Below are 16,891 nucleotides of genomic sequence, written 5' to 3'. Positions count from 1 at the left end.
GCTTGCTCAATATACAGATTGAATAACATCGGAGAAGGCTACAGCCCTGTCTCACTCCCTTCCCAACCGCTGCTTCCCTTTCATGTCCCTCGACTCTTATAACTGCCATCTGTTTTCTGTACAAATTGTAAATAGCCTTTTGCTCCCTGTATTTTACCCCTGCCACCTTTAGAATTTGAAAGAGAGTATTCCAGTCAACATTGTCAAAAGCTTTCTCTAAGTCTACAAATGCTAGAAATGTAGGTTTGCTTTTCCTTAATCTATTTTCTAAGATAAGTCGTAGGTTCAGTATTGCCTCCAAATATAAAACTTGTTTAACGGTCTGACTTGGATGGATTTTGTGGTCAGGGCCATAGCTCTATGACTTATCACCAGTAATGATCTGTTTGGGGAAACTTTGAGCTGTTCTTTCAAAGCACAACATACTGTATTTACTTGATTGTAAGACAAGGCTTTTTCCCAAATGCAATATTTGAAAAGTTTGAGGCCGTCTTGTATTTGCAGATTAAACTATTGCTGCTGAGGTTAACATTGTATGTTGTTTAATAGAGTATGTAGGGGTTGTCTTACAGATGAAGCTTTGTATATTGAGGTTATGTGCAGATTTATTTTGAAGGGCAGGGCTTGGTAAACAATACTCATGTTTGAACAGTTTCAAGATTTCCCAATGCACAAAAGCGCCCAATACAGTATCAACATTTGACTCATGCTGTGCTAGTGCAAGAGATATGTGATAAACTATGAAATAGCCATTAAATTTGACTTCTTTTTTTAAACAAGGAGGAAATAGCACTAATTTCTATCATCTTACAAACTCTTGTTGTATTTGAACAGGTTCACAATAAAATTTCTTATACATGGATGGGTACTGTGTACAAACATTAATGTTGCTTTTTAAGTAAAAGTAACATTCAAAATTGGAAATGTTGTCTTTCAAAAAACATTACTTGATTCTCAACCAGACCAGTATTTTATTTGATTATTAGAGATAGTAATGATCTATTTAATGGGTTGCAAATGAGAAATTGTATGGAATACAAGATGAAAACGTTAACAGTACCATCTCCTAATCAGTTTTAGAATGTGAAACGAGAAGGAAAATTAATCCTAAATGAAATATCTAATGAACAAAATAAGTCATATTAAACTGTCTGTAATTGTTGTCATGAGAATAAATTACAGTGGCAAGACCTGTCATGGAGATAGATGTTAGTAGATTTTGGGGTGAACAAAAGTTCAAGAACTGGCTGAATTGTGACTGCAGTCTTTTGTTTATGAATTAGTTGCTGTTGTACATATGACCTGCACCCCAGAAAATATTGCAGTCTGTGTTTCACTGTTGGTCAAGCACAGCACTACACAAGGGTTGGAGGGGGACAGTGATACCAACTTGACTGAGAATAGATGACTGTGAGGACAGGAGCAGTGAGTGGGCAGCAAATTATGTGATGTTGCTAACCATGATAATCTATACCATCTACTTTGGCTTTGTAGGTGCATTACCAATTTGTTATCAGAATTGTGAAACGACTTCAAAGTTGGAAAAATACCCAACAATTGTATTCATTTCTACAAGAGATGGTGAAAGTCTACGAGGGGCCAGCGGTGTACTGATGTGTTTCACGCAGCAATGTTGTTGATATTCAACATGATATATGTTGGAAACAAAAAGGAGGTGTGTCAGCTGATGCTTCTATGCAGCCGGTGAGAGAGTGGTGGGCAGACGATGTGTTTGGAAGCAAGAGATATTGAAGCATTCTCACATCAGTGTTGAAGCAAAAGCTGATATGTATTCGGATAAAAGCAGATGCATTCTCAGGTCCCATGGTAACCACAACCACCGTTATCGCAGGAAGATATAAATTTCACAGCTGTGCTATTAGGATGATGATTATTAAAAATAGTGATACCACAGACGACAGGGTTCGTAAGTGAAAAATCTAGAAAAGGAAATGGTCTGCAAATTAATGTAGACCATTTCTTTTCATTTATTTAATTTTTCCTTGTGTTATCAAAATGTAGACAACCAATAAATGGCATAAATATAGAATATTCTCACCACAAGAACACACTGATAACAATGAGCATAACACTTTATTTCTTCAAGTATTTGATATAAAAAAAGATTTGCCGCAGAGTGGCTGCCCTATTAGTCCTAGTCACGTCGGCTGAAGTAAACATCGGGTTGCACCCGAGGCTGGATGGGCCTACTCTATAAGCCGTCAGCCGGCTGGTAGAAAACAATTCAGAGAGGCTGCACATGCATCCGAATGTGGGAGAGGGGGGGGGGGGGGGCTCTACTGGTGACGGCATCTTGCGACTTCTGTGGTACACCGTACAGCTGCTTGCCCGTATTGTGGCTTTAGAATTTTACATGGGCACTAAAGCCCCCCCCCCCCCCCCCCCCCCCCCTTTGGGGGTAGAGCATTGTTGAGTCCTTGGGCCAGGAATGGATGAAAGTGACGTGGAAATGGTGCCCGTGTCCATGAAGGTCTCGGAGGTGTGAGGGGGAGAGCAACTCCCGGTCAGCGGAGACCTCGGAATATGAATGAAAGTGGCCAGCGTGGAGAGCACCCCAACGCCCTTCTGTGGGAAAGTGAGATGACAGGACTGGCGATGGGCAGTCCAAGCAAGGATCCATCGCGATGTCCAGTGGTGGTGAGGAAGGTGGAGGCAATTCCACTGCAGGTTGAGACCAGGAAAGAGACATAAAACTGGGGAGGGTTGTGTCCACCACATGAAGGGGCACTGGAGCAGTTGCTGGTGACTGCGATGTTGAAGGCTCATCAGGTGGCTCGGACACAGGCAGGAACTCTGGCCTATAGGAGACATTGAATGACCGGGGCACTGCAGCGAAGGTGGTGGTAGGAGGAGTGGGTGGCCACCCGGACTTTGAACTGATTTTGATGATGGTACTGGACCTTCCAGTCTCTTGTCCTGAGAGTGTAGACAGGGTGACCATTCCGATGCACAATGGTTGCTGGTAACCAGTGGGGCACTAACCAAAATCACACCCCAGACTGCCGTCCCTGGCAGAAAGCCACAGTACAGTGGAACATGACGGCAAGTGAGAACCCAGGTAGAGGAGGTGGAGCCATGTCCACAGCTGGCACCCACGGAGATGCTTGGCAGAGTTATGGGAACCAATAGTACTTGTCCGGTAGGCCATCAGAAAAAGGAACAGTAATGCCTCCTCAGTGGAAAAGTCCTGCAAATGCTTTTTTATGTTGACCTTAAAGGTGCGAACCGTGCACTGACGGTGGAAGCGAGAGGAGCGAACATGGGCGAATGCCCAATCACACATAGTAATCATAAAATTCGTGGGATGGGAACTGAGGCCCTTTGTCTGAAATGGGAGTAACCAGGAGGCCTCCCACAGAAAAAATTTTTTTGGAAGAGTGCAGTTAACAACCTCGGTCATGGCTAAAGTGTCAGTGACTGTCAGCCAAAACATATTTAGAAATGATCCCACAAAATCCACACGGATGTGTTCCCAGGGCTAGGTCACTGGATGTTGTTGTTGTTGTGGTCTTCAGTCCTGAGACTGGTTTGATGCAGCTCTCCATGCTACTCTATCCTGTGCAAGCTTTTTCATCTCCCAGTACCTACTGCAACCTACATCCTTCTGAATCTGCTTAGTGTATTCATCTCTTGGTCTCCCTCTACGATTTTTACCCTCCACGCTGCCCTCCAATACTAAATTGGTGATCCCTTGATGCCTCAGAACATGTCCTACCAACCGATCCCTTCTTCTGGTCAAGTTGTGCCACAAACTTCTCTTCTCCCCAATCCTATTCAATACTTCCTCATTAGTTATGTGATCTACCCATCTAATCTTCAGCATTCTTCTGTAGCACCACATTTCGAAAGCTTCTATTCTCTTCTTGTCCAAACTATTTATCGTCCATGTTTCACTTCCATACATGGCTACACTCCATACGAATACTTTCAGAAATGACTTCCTGACACTTAAATCAATACTGGATGTTAACAAATTTCTCTTCTTCAGAAATGCTTTCTTTGCCATTGCCAGCCTACATTTTATATCCTCTCTACTTCGACCATCATCAGTTATTTTGCTCCCCAAATAGCAAAACTCCTTTACTACTTTAAGTGCCTCATTTCCTAATCTAATTCCCTCAGCATCACCCGACTTAATTAGACTACATTCCATTATCCTTGTTTTGCTTTTGTTGATGTTCATCTTATATCCTCCTTTCAAGACACTGTCCATTCCATTCAACTGCTCTTCCAAGTCCTTTGCTGTCTCTGACAGAATTACAATGTCATCGGCGAACCTCAAAGTTTTTATTTCTTCTCCATGAATTTTAATACCTACCCCGAATTTTTCTTTTGTTTCCTTTACTGCTTGCTCAATATACAGATTGAACAACATTGGGGAGAGGCTACAACCCTGTCTTACTCCCTTCCCAACCACTGCTTCCCTTTCATGTCCCTCGACTCTTATAACTGCCATCTGGTTTCTGTACAAATTGTAAATAGCCTTTCGCTCCCTGTATTTTACCCCTGCCACCTTCAGAATTTGAAAGAGAGTATTCCAGTCAACATTGTCAAAAGCTTTCTCTAAGTCTACAAATGCTAGAAACGTAGGTTTGCCTTTCCTTAATCTTTCTTCTAAGATAAGTCGTAAGGTCAGTATTGCCTCACGTGTTCCAGTGTTTCTACGGAATCCAAACTGATCTTCCCCGAGGTTGGCTTCTACTGGATGTCATGGGAAAAACGAAGCCTTGGGAACTGCCTGCTGACTAGCACACTGGGGACACACAGCCACCAAATGCTCCAGCTCCTGCTCAATTCTGGGCCAGTACACATGTCTGCCAGGCCAAGGCTTTGGTGTGGGAAACACCCCAGTGATCCCATTCAACAGCTGTAAGACCTCCAGTTGCAAACTCCCAGGAATGGCCACCCTAGGAGCTGCATTGTCCGTTTAGAGGAGGAGAATACTGTCTAAAACCAAGAGATGATAGGATAAGACAAAATAATTATGAAGCAGATTGGAAGCACTGCCTGGAAGATGCCTGCTGGAAGAGGTGAATGACCTGCTTGAGGACAGGATTAGATGTTGTGGCCCTGGAAACCATGGTACTAGTGATCAGAAACATGTCTACCACCTAGCAGGAGGCAACATCTAAATGGAAATACACTACCTTCTCTATATCAAACTCATCAGAGTCCAGACTGACGGGCAGCCAGGATAAGTGTCCACATTGGCATGGTGCCCAGTGAGGCAAAAATGGATGTAATGGTGATATTTGGACAGGAACAATGCCCACTGCTGCGACCTGCGTACCGCCTTATCGGGGACCTGGGTGTATGGACTGAATAACAAAACTAACGGCTTGTGGTCTGTAATGAGTTGGAATTTGGAGCCACACAATAATATGTGAAATTTGGTGAGTGCATGTGCAATAGCCAGGGCTTCCTTCTCAATCTGAGAATATTGTTCCTGTGCTGGATTGAGAGTGTTTGGACTTAAACACTAGTGACTGCTCCAAGCCATCTGCATTCTGATGGGCAAGGACAGCCCTCATACCGTATTTTGTTAGGATCAAAAGCTGCTATACACAGTGTTGACCTAAGGCAGGCATTCAGATGGAAAAGACCTGGTCGCATGCCGGAGACCATGAAAACAAAGCACCTTTGTGAAGAAGGTACAGAGGGTACACAATGGTGGATGCCCTGGGAATGAACTAGTGGTAGTAGGCAATTTTATCCAAGAAAACCTGCAATTCATGCAATAGTGTGGGACATGTCAGGTCTGTGATGGCCATGACCAGACTCACCAGGAGTTGGACACCCTGCCGTGACATGGTATGGGCCAAACGCTCAAGAGGGAAAAATTTAGACATCTGGAGTGCAACACAGTCTTATGGCCCAAAGGTTTTCAAAAAGGGGTTAGAGATTGTGCAGGTGATCACTCATAGTATGTCCGGTAACGACAATGTCATTCAGGCAGTTGAAACATTGCAGAATAGCGGACATGACCTGTCCCAGATAGCATTAAAAATTGCAGGGCACTTGCCACACCAAACATTAACTGCTATAATTAATAAAGGCCAAAAGGCATTTTAAGAACCAGGTATGCTTGGACTCCTCATCCAAGGTTTGATATGCTTTGGCAAGATCAAGTTTGGAGAAGAATTGACTCCCTGCTAAACAGTGAACAGCTCTTCTAGATGTGGCTTTGAGTATGTGTTGACCACAGACTGTGAATTCATGGTGACCTTAAAATCACCGCAAAGACGCAATTTACTGGAGGCTTTCATCATGATAACAACTGGTGTGGCCCATTCACTAGAGGAAATGGGAACTACAACTCTGAGAGATGTGAGCTGATCCAGCTCCGCCTTGACTTTATATTTGAAGCTTTTGACAGATGGCCCAACGTTGGGGAAACTCTGATCTATCATATTGGGAGTGACAAGACGCACACATTGGCAACAGGGAGCAGCAGTTGGAACACTGTTTACATGCAGCATGGAAGCCGCCGGATTGGCCAGGTTGCACACAACTTCTTCATCCTCTGCAGACACAGCAGACGCAGCCAGATCAATCCTGCACTGTCACGGCATTGCACTATGCTTCCAGCTGCTGCTCAGAAGCACATGAGGCCTCGTATGACTGGACAATGGACAACACCTCATAGAGGGTAGGGTTTTCTAATTGGAGGGCCCATTGCCAGATTTCCTTATCCAGGGCAGAGCGGATTATAACATCGCGAACCATGTTGTTGGCATATACTCTTTTAACTTGGATGTGACAAAATGGCCCTTGCGACTAAGGCCATGGACTGATGGGGTTGTTTCTTGCGTTGGTGGAATTCAACCCTAGCAGCTACAATGTGTATGTGGTGATAGTAACAGGAGAACAACAACGAGCATAAATTGCCAAAAGACAACGAAGAAGGTTCCTGTAACGGAGCCAACTGCCGCAACACCTGATACAAGGAGGGAGAAATCCAGGACAAAAACACTGCACATCGTACCTCCGGGTCCATCATGTGGAAGGCATGGAAATGCTGTCATAGGCAGTGGTCGTATGCTTCCCAGTCTTCCGCTGCCTTGTCAAATGGCAGGAATGGAGGAGGAAACATAGCCAGAGATGTAAGAGGGTTAAGAGCAACGTCAACACAGTCTGTCGCAAGACCATAAGAAGTTCTGTCTGTTATTGCACCAATGTTTGAAGCAGAGCTTCTATCTCCTATATTATAACAAGAAAAAGGTCACAACTGAATGCAAAAAGCTACTGCACAATGTAACATGTGAAAAATGACATTACTCACTGCCAGAGTATTCTGTAACAGATAATAATGAACACAACACTTTACTACTTCAAATATTTGATACGGAAAAACACTTACCATGGGGTGGCTGCCCTATTAGTTCCAGTCACATCAGCTGAAGTAAACATCAGACTGCATGCAAAACTGGCCAGACCCAACCCTACAAGTCATCAGGCATGTGGTAGAGTGCACTACGGAGAGGCTGCATACGTATCTGAGAGTAGGGATCCTCTGCCGGTGCTGGCATCTTCTGTGGTGCACCATACAGCTGTGCACACAGACCGCATTTGTGGAATCTTATGCAGCTCACTACAAGGTTAACTTTATGAGTAGGTACTTTATGTCAATAAAACAGCTATTAATTTGATTAGTCATAATACGTTAAAGTAAACTTTTCTCTTAAAAATAGGAGGTCGTCTGATAATCAACGTCATCTTATACTCAGGTATATAGGTACGCTATGTGATCAAAATCATCCAGATACCTAGACATGCTGGAATTCAATATGGTGTTGCCCCACCCTTAGCCTTGATGACAGCTTCCACTCTTGCAGGCACACATTCAATCAGGTGCTGATGGGAATGGCAGCCCATTCTTCACAGAGTGCTGCACTGAGGAGAAGTATCGATGTCGGTCGGTGAGGCATGGCATGAAGTCAGTGTTTCAAAACATCTCAAATGTGTACTATAGGATTCAGGTCAGAAATCTGTGCAGGCCAGTCCATTACAGGAATGTTATTGTCGTGTAACCACTCTGCCACTAGCCGTGCTTTGTGAACAGGTGTTGGAAGATGCAGTCGCCATCCCCGAATTGCTCTTCAACATCGGGAAGCAAGAAGGTGCTTAATACATTAATGTAGGCCTGTGCTGTGATAGTGACACGCTAAACAAGAAGGGGTGTAAGCCCCTTCCATGAAAAACAAGACCACACCCTAACACCACCACCTCCGAATTTTACTGTTGGCAGATGACGTTCATCGTGCATTCGCCATACCCCCTGCCATCGGATTGCCACATTGTGTACCATGATTCATCACTCCACACAATGTTTTTCCACTGTTCAATCATCCAATGTTTCCGCTCCTTACACCAAGCGAGGTGTCGTTTGGCATTTACCGGCATGATGTGTGGCTTATGAGCAGCCACTTGACCATGAAATCCAAGCTTTCTCGCCTCCCGCCGAACTGTCACAGTACTTGCAGTGCATCCTGATGCAGTTTGGAATTCCTGTGTGATGGTCTGGATAGATGTCTGCCTATTACACATTACACCCTCTTCAATTGTCAGCAGTCTCTGTCAGTCAACAGACGAGGCCAGCCTGTACCCTTTTATGCTCTACGTGTCCTTTCATGTTTCCTCTTCACTATCACATCAGAAGCAATGGACCTAGGGATGTTTAGGAGTGTGTAAATCTCACGTGCAGATGTATGACACAAGTGACACCCAATCACTTGACCACGTTCGAAGTCCGTGAGTTCTGCGGAGCACCTCATACTGCTCTCTCACGATGTCTAATGACTACTGAGGTCGCTGATATGGAGTACCTGGCAGTAAGTGGCAGCACAATGCACCTAATATGAAAAACATATGTTTTGGGGGGTGTCCAGATACTTTTGGTCACACGTGTATTTCCTCAATGCTATTTTGCCGTTCAGTCATGAGCTAGAGCACAAATTTGTTAGCAGCCCTTGTCATTTCCAAATCTGCTGTTAAAATTCGCTGACCTGAGTTTCAAAACAACCTAGTTAACTCTGCCATGTGTTTAACCACCTGTTGTCAGTAAGCACACATGCATAAATATTCTTATCATTTTTTTCTGTTTGAGCAGTTGACAAATGTTTGCATGATTACTAGTGGTCTGCTGAGTATTCAGCCACATTGTTGTCCACTTGATACACAATATTTTGATGACTGACAACCAGTCTGGTTGGAATCGAGGCAACAAATACACATAACAGCAAAACTCACAGCACTTGACAAACATGAAATTTAGTGCAGAAAATGTAAACAAGAACTGAACATCCAAGAGAACACCATTAATCAATCATTCTGACAAACTGGAGATATCATGCCTGGAATGCGGTTTGTCATCGATCGACAAATGAGAAAACCATTTCCACATTTGAGTTTTCTTATTTTGCTTGCAATTTATATTAATCCATCTGACGGACAATATCATTCAATAATTACTGGTCACTGTTCTGTTGAAGAACCGTTGGCACATAGTATATATCAAGCTAAATCACACCAAACCCTAACATCCCAAAGATAAAGAGATTCCTTGCGAGGTTCAGTTGTATTGTTGACCAGCAATATTTACTTGCTTTAGAGTGGACATAGGATATACATCAAATATGTCCACTGTGAATTTCATCACACATATATCTCCAATTTACTGGCTGTGAATTGCTGGTGTACCGCACAAATTTCTCTTGACTAAAGTCTGTGCTTCATAGGCTTGTATTCCTCCTCCTCTTTGCTCCTTCTCACATGTGAAATATTGCTATTGTTTCTGGGGTGATTCCTCCAGACATATGCCCATGACAGTGTCCATTGACATTGATAGCTGAATATCCTTGTAAGGTAGAATATGTCTTCAAATTGTTTGAAGATTTTGGATGACCTCCTTGAACAAAACATCTTTAACAGTTATTTTTCCTCTACTGCATTCTCATTTGCAAAATGTAATGCACTCTGCTCATTACTGTACTGTGCCAAACTGCCTATTCACAACTGAATTGTTGAGGGATATGCTCAGTTGGCATACAGAACAATTAATAGCATCGACATAAAATCATAACTTACCTACAATCATCATAATTATTTGAGGACATGGCAAGAACATTGGTATTGGAGAGATTATATTTTATTTTTATACCTCTACTTTCTTGTTAAATATTCATGGCAGCTTGGAAACTATCCTAAAAGAATCTCACTGGGTATATTACAGTCGTAGTTTTATTATATCTGAATTATTAATTGGACTTTTAGTATCAATTTTTATTAAAAAGTACTCCTCACTTCTATGTTATTTCCTACTTATTATATATGTATTGTGTGTGAAGCCCTGTCTCGTGAGTTAAATAAGGATTTTTTCTTTGACATTTTAAAATTATTAACTTCAAGCAGATCTTTGTCAGGGAAATTTTGTCAAACATCTAGCTTGCTAGATCACCTCAGTGCCTTCATGTTGTGTGTTTGCCAAATGGTTTCTCACAAGTGCTTTCTGCTCTGTATATTTCATTATTGTATTTATTTTGGTATTAAAATTTGTGCTATCTTTTTATACTGAACCAATAACTTGCATTTAAAATTTTGTGTTGTAATGTCATATTTGACCTCATAAACAATGGGAAATATGTTTGTTTTGAAAGAATCTATTACTTTTCTTTCTCCTGTGTGTTTGTAATTATTATGTAGTCATATTCCTTTTCTGATTTATTTGTTACAGATAATTTACTCATGAAGTATAGTGTTATTGTGTTGGATGAGGCTCATGAAAGAACAGTTCACACTGATGTACTTTTTGGTATTGTCAAGCAGGCACAGAAAACACGCAAAGAAAGGGGTCTCAAACCACTCAAAGTAAATAGCTTTTTTTCATATTTAGAAGTTTTGTAAAAAATGAAAACAGTTATGTATTTTGTTTTTGAACTCCACATGTAGTTGAAATGTACTGGAAGTTAGGTATTTTTTTCTCTTTCTTGGAGAACCTGCAAGAAAACCAAAGGAAAATTAACTGTTGAACATAACTAAGAGTAATCACCAAAAAAGTCAGCTAATGTTTTACATCTTAATGAGTATTTCACTTTTTCTTTTAAACCAATAGCATATGAATTTCATACTTACTATTTAGTGACTTTATTGCTCTGCTTGTTTTCATTTTTGGAAGAGACAACATACATTATAACCTTTTACAGATACTAGTAATGTCTGCTACTATGGATGTAGACCACTTTAGCAACTACTTTGGGAATGTACCAATATTGTATCTTGAAGGCAGACAACACCCAGTGAAGATATTTCACACCATCCAACCTCAGGAAGATTATGTGTTTAGCTCCTTGGTGACCATCTTCCAGATTCACAGGGAAGCTCCAGCCAAGTAAGGACCCAACTTTTAGATGCATTCAAATTTACTAGATTATAAAAGAAAAATATATCTCATCCAACACACAGAAATATGTCACAACTGATGTGACTCATTTTATTGTGACACAAGGAATGACACTGGACATAATTATCATAGTTTTAGCTATATAATTTAGTCCAATGGAGAATATACGTCAAACCTAAGCTAATTAATTCAGCTACACACTGAACGTATTTGGGCTTGCGTTTACTCTGTTACATAGTAGGTTCTTCTTTTTTACATTTGCTTCTTGACTAGAGAAAAGCCATTGTGCCTGTGATAATAAACAGGAGAGACTGTATTGTATAAAGTAATGTAAATTAATAACAGAATGCTAATTTTACTACTCTACTGAGCATGTGGATTTTCAGGATACAACAGAACTCATCAAAATAAATATCTCTTGGTAGTGTAAAGTTAACACTACCAGAGATTGTCAGTGGCATACTCAGTGTGGCGCCATGATGAGGGCAAACTGATATAATTTCTTAAGCATCTGAACACCATTCATTAAAAATTAAATTTACTGTGAAACAGGGAATGAATGGCCGTGTACTGCTTTTTTATGTGATAGTTTGACGTAAGGATGGAGGGATTTTAAGGCATTGTGTGTACTGTAAGGACATCCATACCAGTTTATACTTGCAGGTCTCGTGTAGTATCCGATGATGACACCCTAGAGGGTGAACTGGTAGACTTGAAAAAGGTATTCAGCCCAAATGGATACACAAAATATCAAATTAGAGAATTATGAAAGCAAAAAGGTCAAAACAACCAAAGGAAGAGCAAGATAAAAGATGTAAAGTCTACGACCTTATTACCGTGTGTGAGAAATGTTTATCAGAAATGTCCAGAATAATGAGGAAGCATAAAGTCAATGGGATCTTACGCCAGCAAAGATGGCAGCTCTTCTGCAATCTGTGAAAGATATTTTCTTTTACGAGAGGCGAGTACACATGAAATTCCTTGTCAATGCTGTGAGAGGTACATGAGACAAACAGTACAGACTGCACAAGAATGAAGCATTGAACACCAGTGAGACACCCGCATTCTACAGCCCAACAAATTTGCAGTGAATGAATATTATATAGCCACTGACCATTCCATGAATTAAGGGAAAGTCAGGAAACTCACTGTAGTTTCATCCTATTGGGATTTGGTTATCAAGGAAGCTGTGGAAATATAATTAACAGACCACCTGCTCCATTGAGATGAGGATTTCCAGCTCAACAAATCACATAGCCACACATTTTACATCTGCTTTCAGAGGAATTACTGTTTATAAGTAGCAGCGCATGAAGGGAGTAGCAATCTGGATGGTCGGGGTAATGAAGAGGCTGGGAAAGAGAGGGGGAGGGATAGCAGGGTAGGGTTGGGGGACAGTAAAGTGGTGCTTGTGGAATCATATGTGGATAAGGTGGGGAGAGGGTAGGGTAGCTTGGAGCAATAAGGAGGTTAGACGGATTTGGGGGGGAGGGGGGGGGGGATCAGTGGAAAAGAAGAGAAATAAAAAGACTGTAGGTGCATTTGTAGGTTAGACGGCTGCCTAATGCTTGACAGATTCCAAACCTACAACCTCCTTCCTGGTCCCCATGACCAACCATCCCCTTGCCTATTACTGTTCCTCCTTTGAAGGCATCGCCTACAAACAAATCCAGGGTGCAGCAATGGGCACCCACATGGCACCATCCTATGCCAACCTATTCATGGGCCAACAAGAGGAATCCTTTCTAACCATCCAGAATCCCAAACCCCTCACCTGGTTCAGAATCATTGATGACATCTTTGTGATCTGGATCCAGGGTAAGGACATCCTATTCACATTCCTCCAGAACTTCAACAACTTCTCCCCCAGTTGCTTCACCTGGTCCTCCTCAACCCAACAAACCACCTTCCACGATGTTGACCTTCACCTCAAAGATGGCAACGTTAGTACCTCTGCCCAAATCAAGCCCACCAAGCATCAGCAATACCTCCATTTCGACAGCTGCCACACATTCCATACCAAGAAGTCCCTTCCATACAGCCTAGCCGCCCATGGCCATCACATCTATAGTGACAAGCTGACCCTGTCTGAAACATACCAAGTGTCTCACTGAGGCCTTCACAGACTGTAATTACCCTCACAACATTGAACAGAAACAGTTCTCGTGTGCCTTATCTCTCAAGTCACCCCCACCTCCGCCTCCCAGAGTCTTCCATCTGCCACAGAGGAGCATTTCCCTTGTGACTCAATACCACCCAGGATTGGAGCAACTTAATCACATTGTTCATCAGGGTTTCAACTACCTCTCATCATGCTTTGAAATAAGAAATGTCCTATTCATTATCCTTTCCACCCCTCCCACAGTGGTATTCCACTGCCCTTTGAACCTACACAATATCTTCATCTGTCTCTACACAACCCCCGTTCCCAACCCCCTTGCCTGATGGCTCATATCCGCATTATAAACCTAGATGTAAGAAGTGTCTCACTCATTCTCCCTTCACCACCTACTCCAGTCCTGTCTAAAGCATCACCTATCCCATGAAAGGGAGAGCTACCTGTGAAACTAGTTATGTGATCTACAAGCTAAGCTGAAATCACTGTGCTGCATTCTATGTGGGCATGACAACCAACAAGCTGTCTGTCCACATGAATGTCCACTGACAAACTGCGGCCAAGAAAGAGCTGGACCACCCAGTTACTGCAGCATAGTTCATTTTAATGTCTGCTTCGCAGCCTATGCTATCTGGATCCTTCATACCAAAACCAGCTTTTCTGAAGGGTGCACGTGGGAACTCTCCCTGGAATATCTCTACATTCCCTTAACCCTCCTGGCCTCAGCCTACGTTAAACAAGCTGTCTGTTCGCATGAATGGCCACAGACAAACTGTGACCAAGAAACATCCACTACCTTTGCTATGTCTCTGCCTAACTAACCGATGTAAAATTTGCCACAATCAGAACAGGTGAATTTGTATACTCCAACAAGATTTTATCTTTGCTGTTAAAAACATACTGGGCTGTCGTGTTCCTAACATAGTAGGAAAGCCTATACTTGCAGGCTTGCAGTGCTTTGGCTACTATCTGTGACACCTCACCTAGAAATGGTAGTGTACACCATTTCTTGCAGACAGTGGAGGGGAAGCAGGAGGGGCATAGAGGTGGGGTATAATTTTCCATTTTTGATTCCTGTGCAAGATGTGGTCAATAAGAACTGGACTGTAGCCATTGGCTGTGGCAATAAATTTTACTGTATCTAACTCTGCTTTAAAAGCGTCTCTGGACATGGGGATAGATATGAGACGGTGTACTACTGAATGGAAAACTGCATCTTTGTGAGCTATGGTGTGTTGTGAGCAAGAAGGTATTACTGTATCTGTAGTTGTAGTTTTTCTGTAAATTTTGAAATAATGTGTGTGTGTACTGATGTCAGTGGTGAGATCTAAGAAGTTTATGGATCTGATACCAATCTCCCTTGTGAACTGGATATTTTTATGTTGACTGTTTAGGTTTTTCAAAAATGTGTTGAGTTGTCTTGTAGTACCAGTCCACATATACAGGACATCATCTATATATCTAAACCAGTATTGATATTTGCACTCAGAGTTTCTGTTTTTAGAAAATTTTGTTCAAAATGGTCCATAAGTATTTCAGCCAACAGTGGACTAAGAGCGGAACCAATAGCTAAGCTACTCAATTGTTTATAAAGAGTCCCTTGGAACTGGAAATAGTTCTGTGCCAAGCATATCTGAGTGGCCAGTCTCAAGTCATTCAGTTCCACAAGATTGACATTAGACTTGTGCCTCAGCACTGTGACAAATTTTACATCGGTCAGTCAGGCAGAGACATAGCAACTAGGCTGGCTGAACATGAACGCAGGTGGAGGTTGCAGAATTCTGACTCCGCATTTGCTGAGCATGTACTGAGTGAGGGTCATAACTACCAGCCAGTGTCCCGTGTGCTTCTTAGCAAACAAAGGCCATAAAATCAACCTGCTGGAAGCCCTGGAAATTAACAAACATCTTGCTCACAGTTCAGATCTAACCCTAAATGACCAGACACAGCTCAACACTTCCCCTCTCCTAAACTTCATGTAATCATCTCTTTTGTTCATTACTTCCCACACCGTATGTTCCTACATATTTCCAGTTTCCTGTCTTCATTAAGTTCTTTTGTTTTATTGAAGTTGTCTCTGTATTCCATATAGACTGTAGTTTCAATAGTTAAGGCTTTCTTTTTACTGGTACTTGTATTACTGTTCATATTTAACACCTCTTGTAGTTGTCTCATCAAATATTGTTCATACTTCACTTTGTTCATCTATTTAATGCAGACTGATACATATTCACTGTTTTGAATATAATGTTAATGTTAAAATGCAGTACCGCCACACTCTCAAAGATTGCATTTACTGTAGGTTCCCTCAAACACTTCCATTTTCCTGCATTTATTTATTTTTGTTTATCTTACTGATATCGCTTAAGTTCCTTATATATTCTGTAGTTACATTGATAATGGTCTCTTCTTTTAATTGGTTTGTGTATCATTCTACTTGTTTCGTACCTCCTGATGTAGCCTTGTCTAGTACTTATTTTATTTGTTTATTAATAGAAACTGTTATGTTGGCATGCGGTTCCTATTTTGTATTAAAGGTTTTCTTGCCTACTCCATTGTTATTTATTTACTTTCAATTTTTACTTTTTCATTGCATTACCACCACACTGTCAAAGATGTTACTTACTGTATGTTTCTACTTCCGTTTAGATGTGTTACTTCTCTTCCAATGTTGTTTGCAAACATTGCAACTTCTTTGGTGACAATACTCAGTAAATGTCTGAAGATGGCCTTGTAAGCCAAAAACCAGTTAACACAATAAAAATAATATTGTAGAACAAAAGCAAACTGGTTTTTTTCATTTATTATGTTAATTTCATTCATTCATTCAACAAGAATTTTTAAGGGTACACTAACATAACCTTACCTAAACACAGTGTTGAGCACATTAAAACCAAATAATTGTAATCATCAGATGTTCCTGTGCCACCAGAGACCTAATTCAATATTGGTCATTTAGCAACCAGTTTGTCTCTGTTTAACTGTAATAGATGTTGTTCATAGTGTATCAGATTTTGGCTCAGCATGCTCTCTGAAGTGCATATTGGTCTGAGTCTGCATCCCTTCTACGTAAGTTTCTCATAACAAAATCCATGTAGATTGTTATTTTATTGATACTAACGACTGCACAGTATGAATTTGTGCAATGTACATTGGAATCTACCCTGATTAATCATAATAAGCTTCACTAAGATGTAATTAAGACCCTGCACTCCACTCCAGCCATCCCAGTTTAAAGAACAAGGATGTAAACTTTAGAGGCATACCTCATGCACCACTAGTGACAAGAAAGTTTCAGAATTTTTATTATGTATCACTAAAGACAAAACCTAAGAACAAAAGCAGGATGTTTTTGA

At 41.4% G+C, this 16,891-nt stretch overlaps 1 protein-coding gene across 2 annotated transcripts in view; it reads left to right on the top strand.

Moving 5' to 3' along the window:
* The window catches only part of LOC124777737 (ATP-dependent RNA helicase DHX33), a 133,600-nt gene that overhangs the window by 61,964 nt on the left and 54,745 nt on the right, over positions 1-16,891 (top strand). For both annotated transcript variants that reach the window (XM_047253237.1, XM_047253238.1), the window contains 2 exons: positions 10,754-10,887; positions 11,223-11,407. In XM_047253237.1, the coding sequence (XP_047109193.1) occupies positions 10,754-10,887; positions 11,223-11,407 (319 nt within the window). The remainder of the gene's footprint in view (positions 1-10,753; positions 10,888-11,222; positions 11,408-16,891) is intronic.

The sequence above is a fragment of the Schistocerca piceifrons genome, chromosome 2 (assembly GCF_021461385.2).
Source record: "Schistocerca piceifrons isolate TAMUIC-IGC-003096 chromosome 2, iqSchPice1.1, whole genome shotgun sequence".
Lineage (NCBI taxonomy): Eukaryota > Metazoa > Arthropoda > Insecta > Orthoptera > Acrididae > Schistocerca > Schistocerca piceifrons.
Note: the sequence above shows the minus strand (reverse complement) of the source record. Positions and strands in the feature narration are given on the sequence as shown.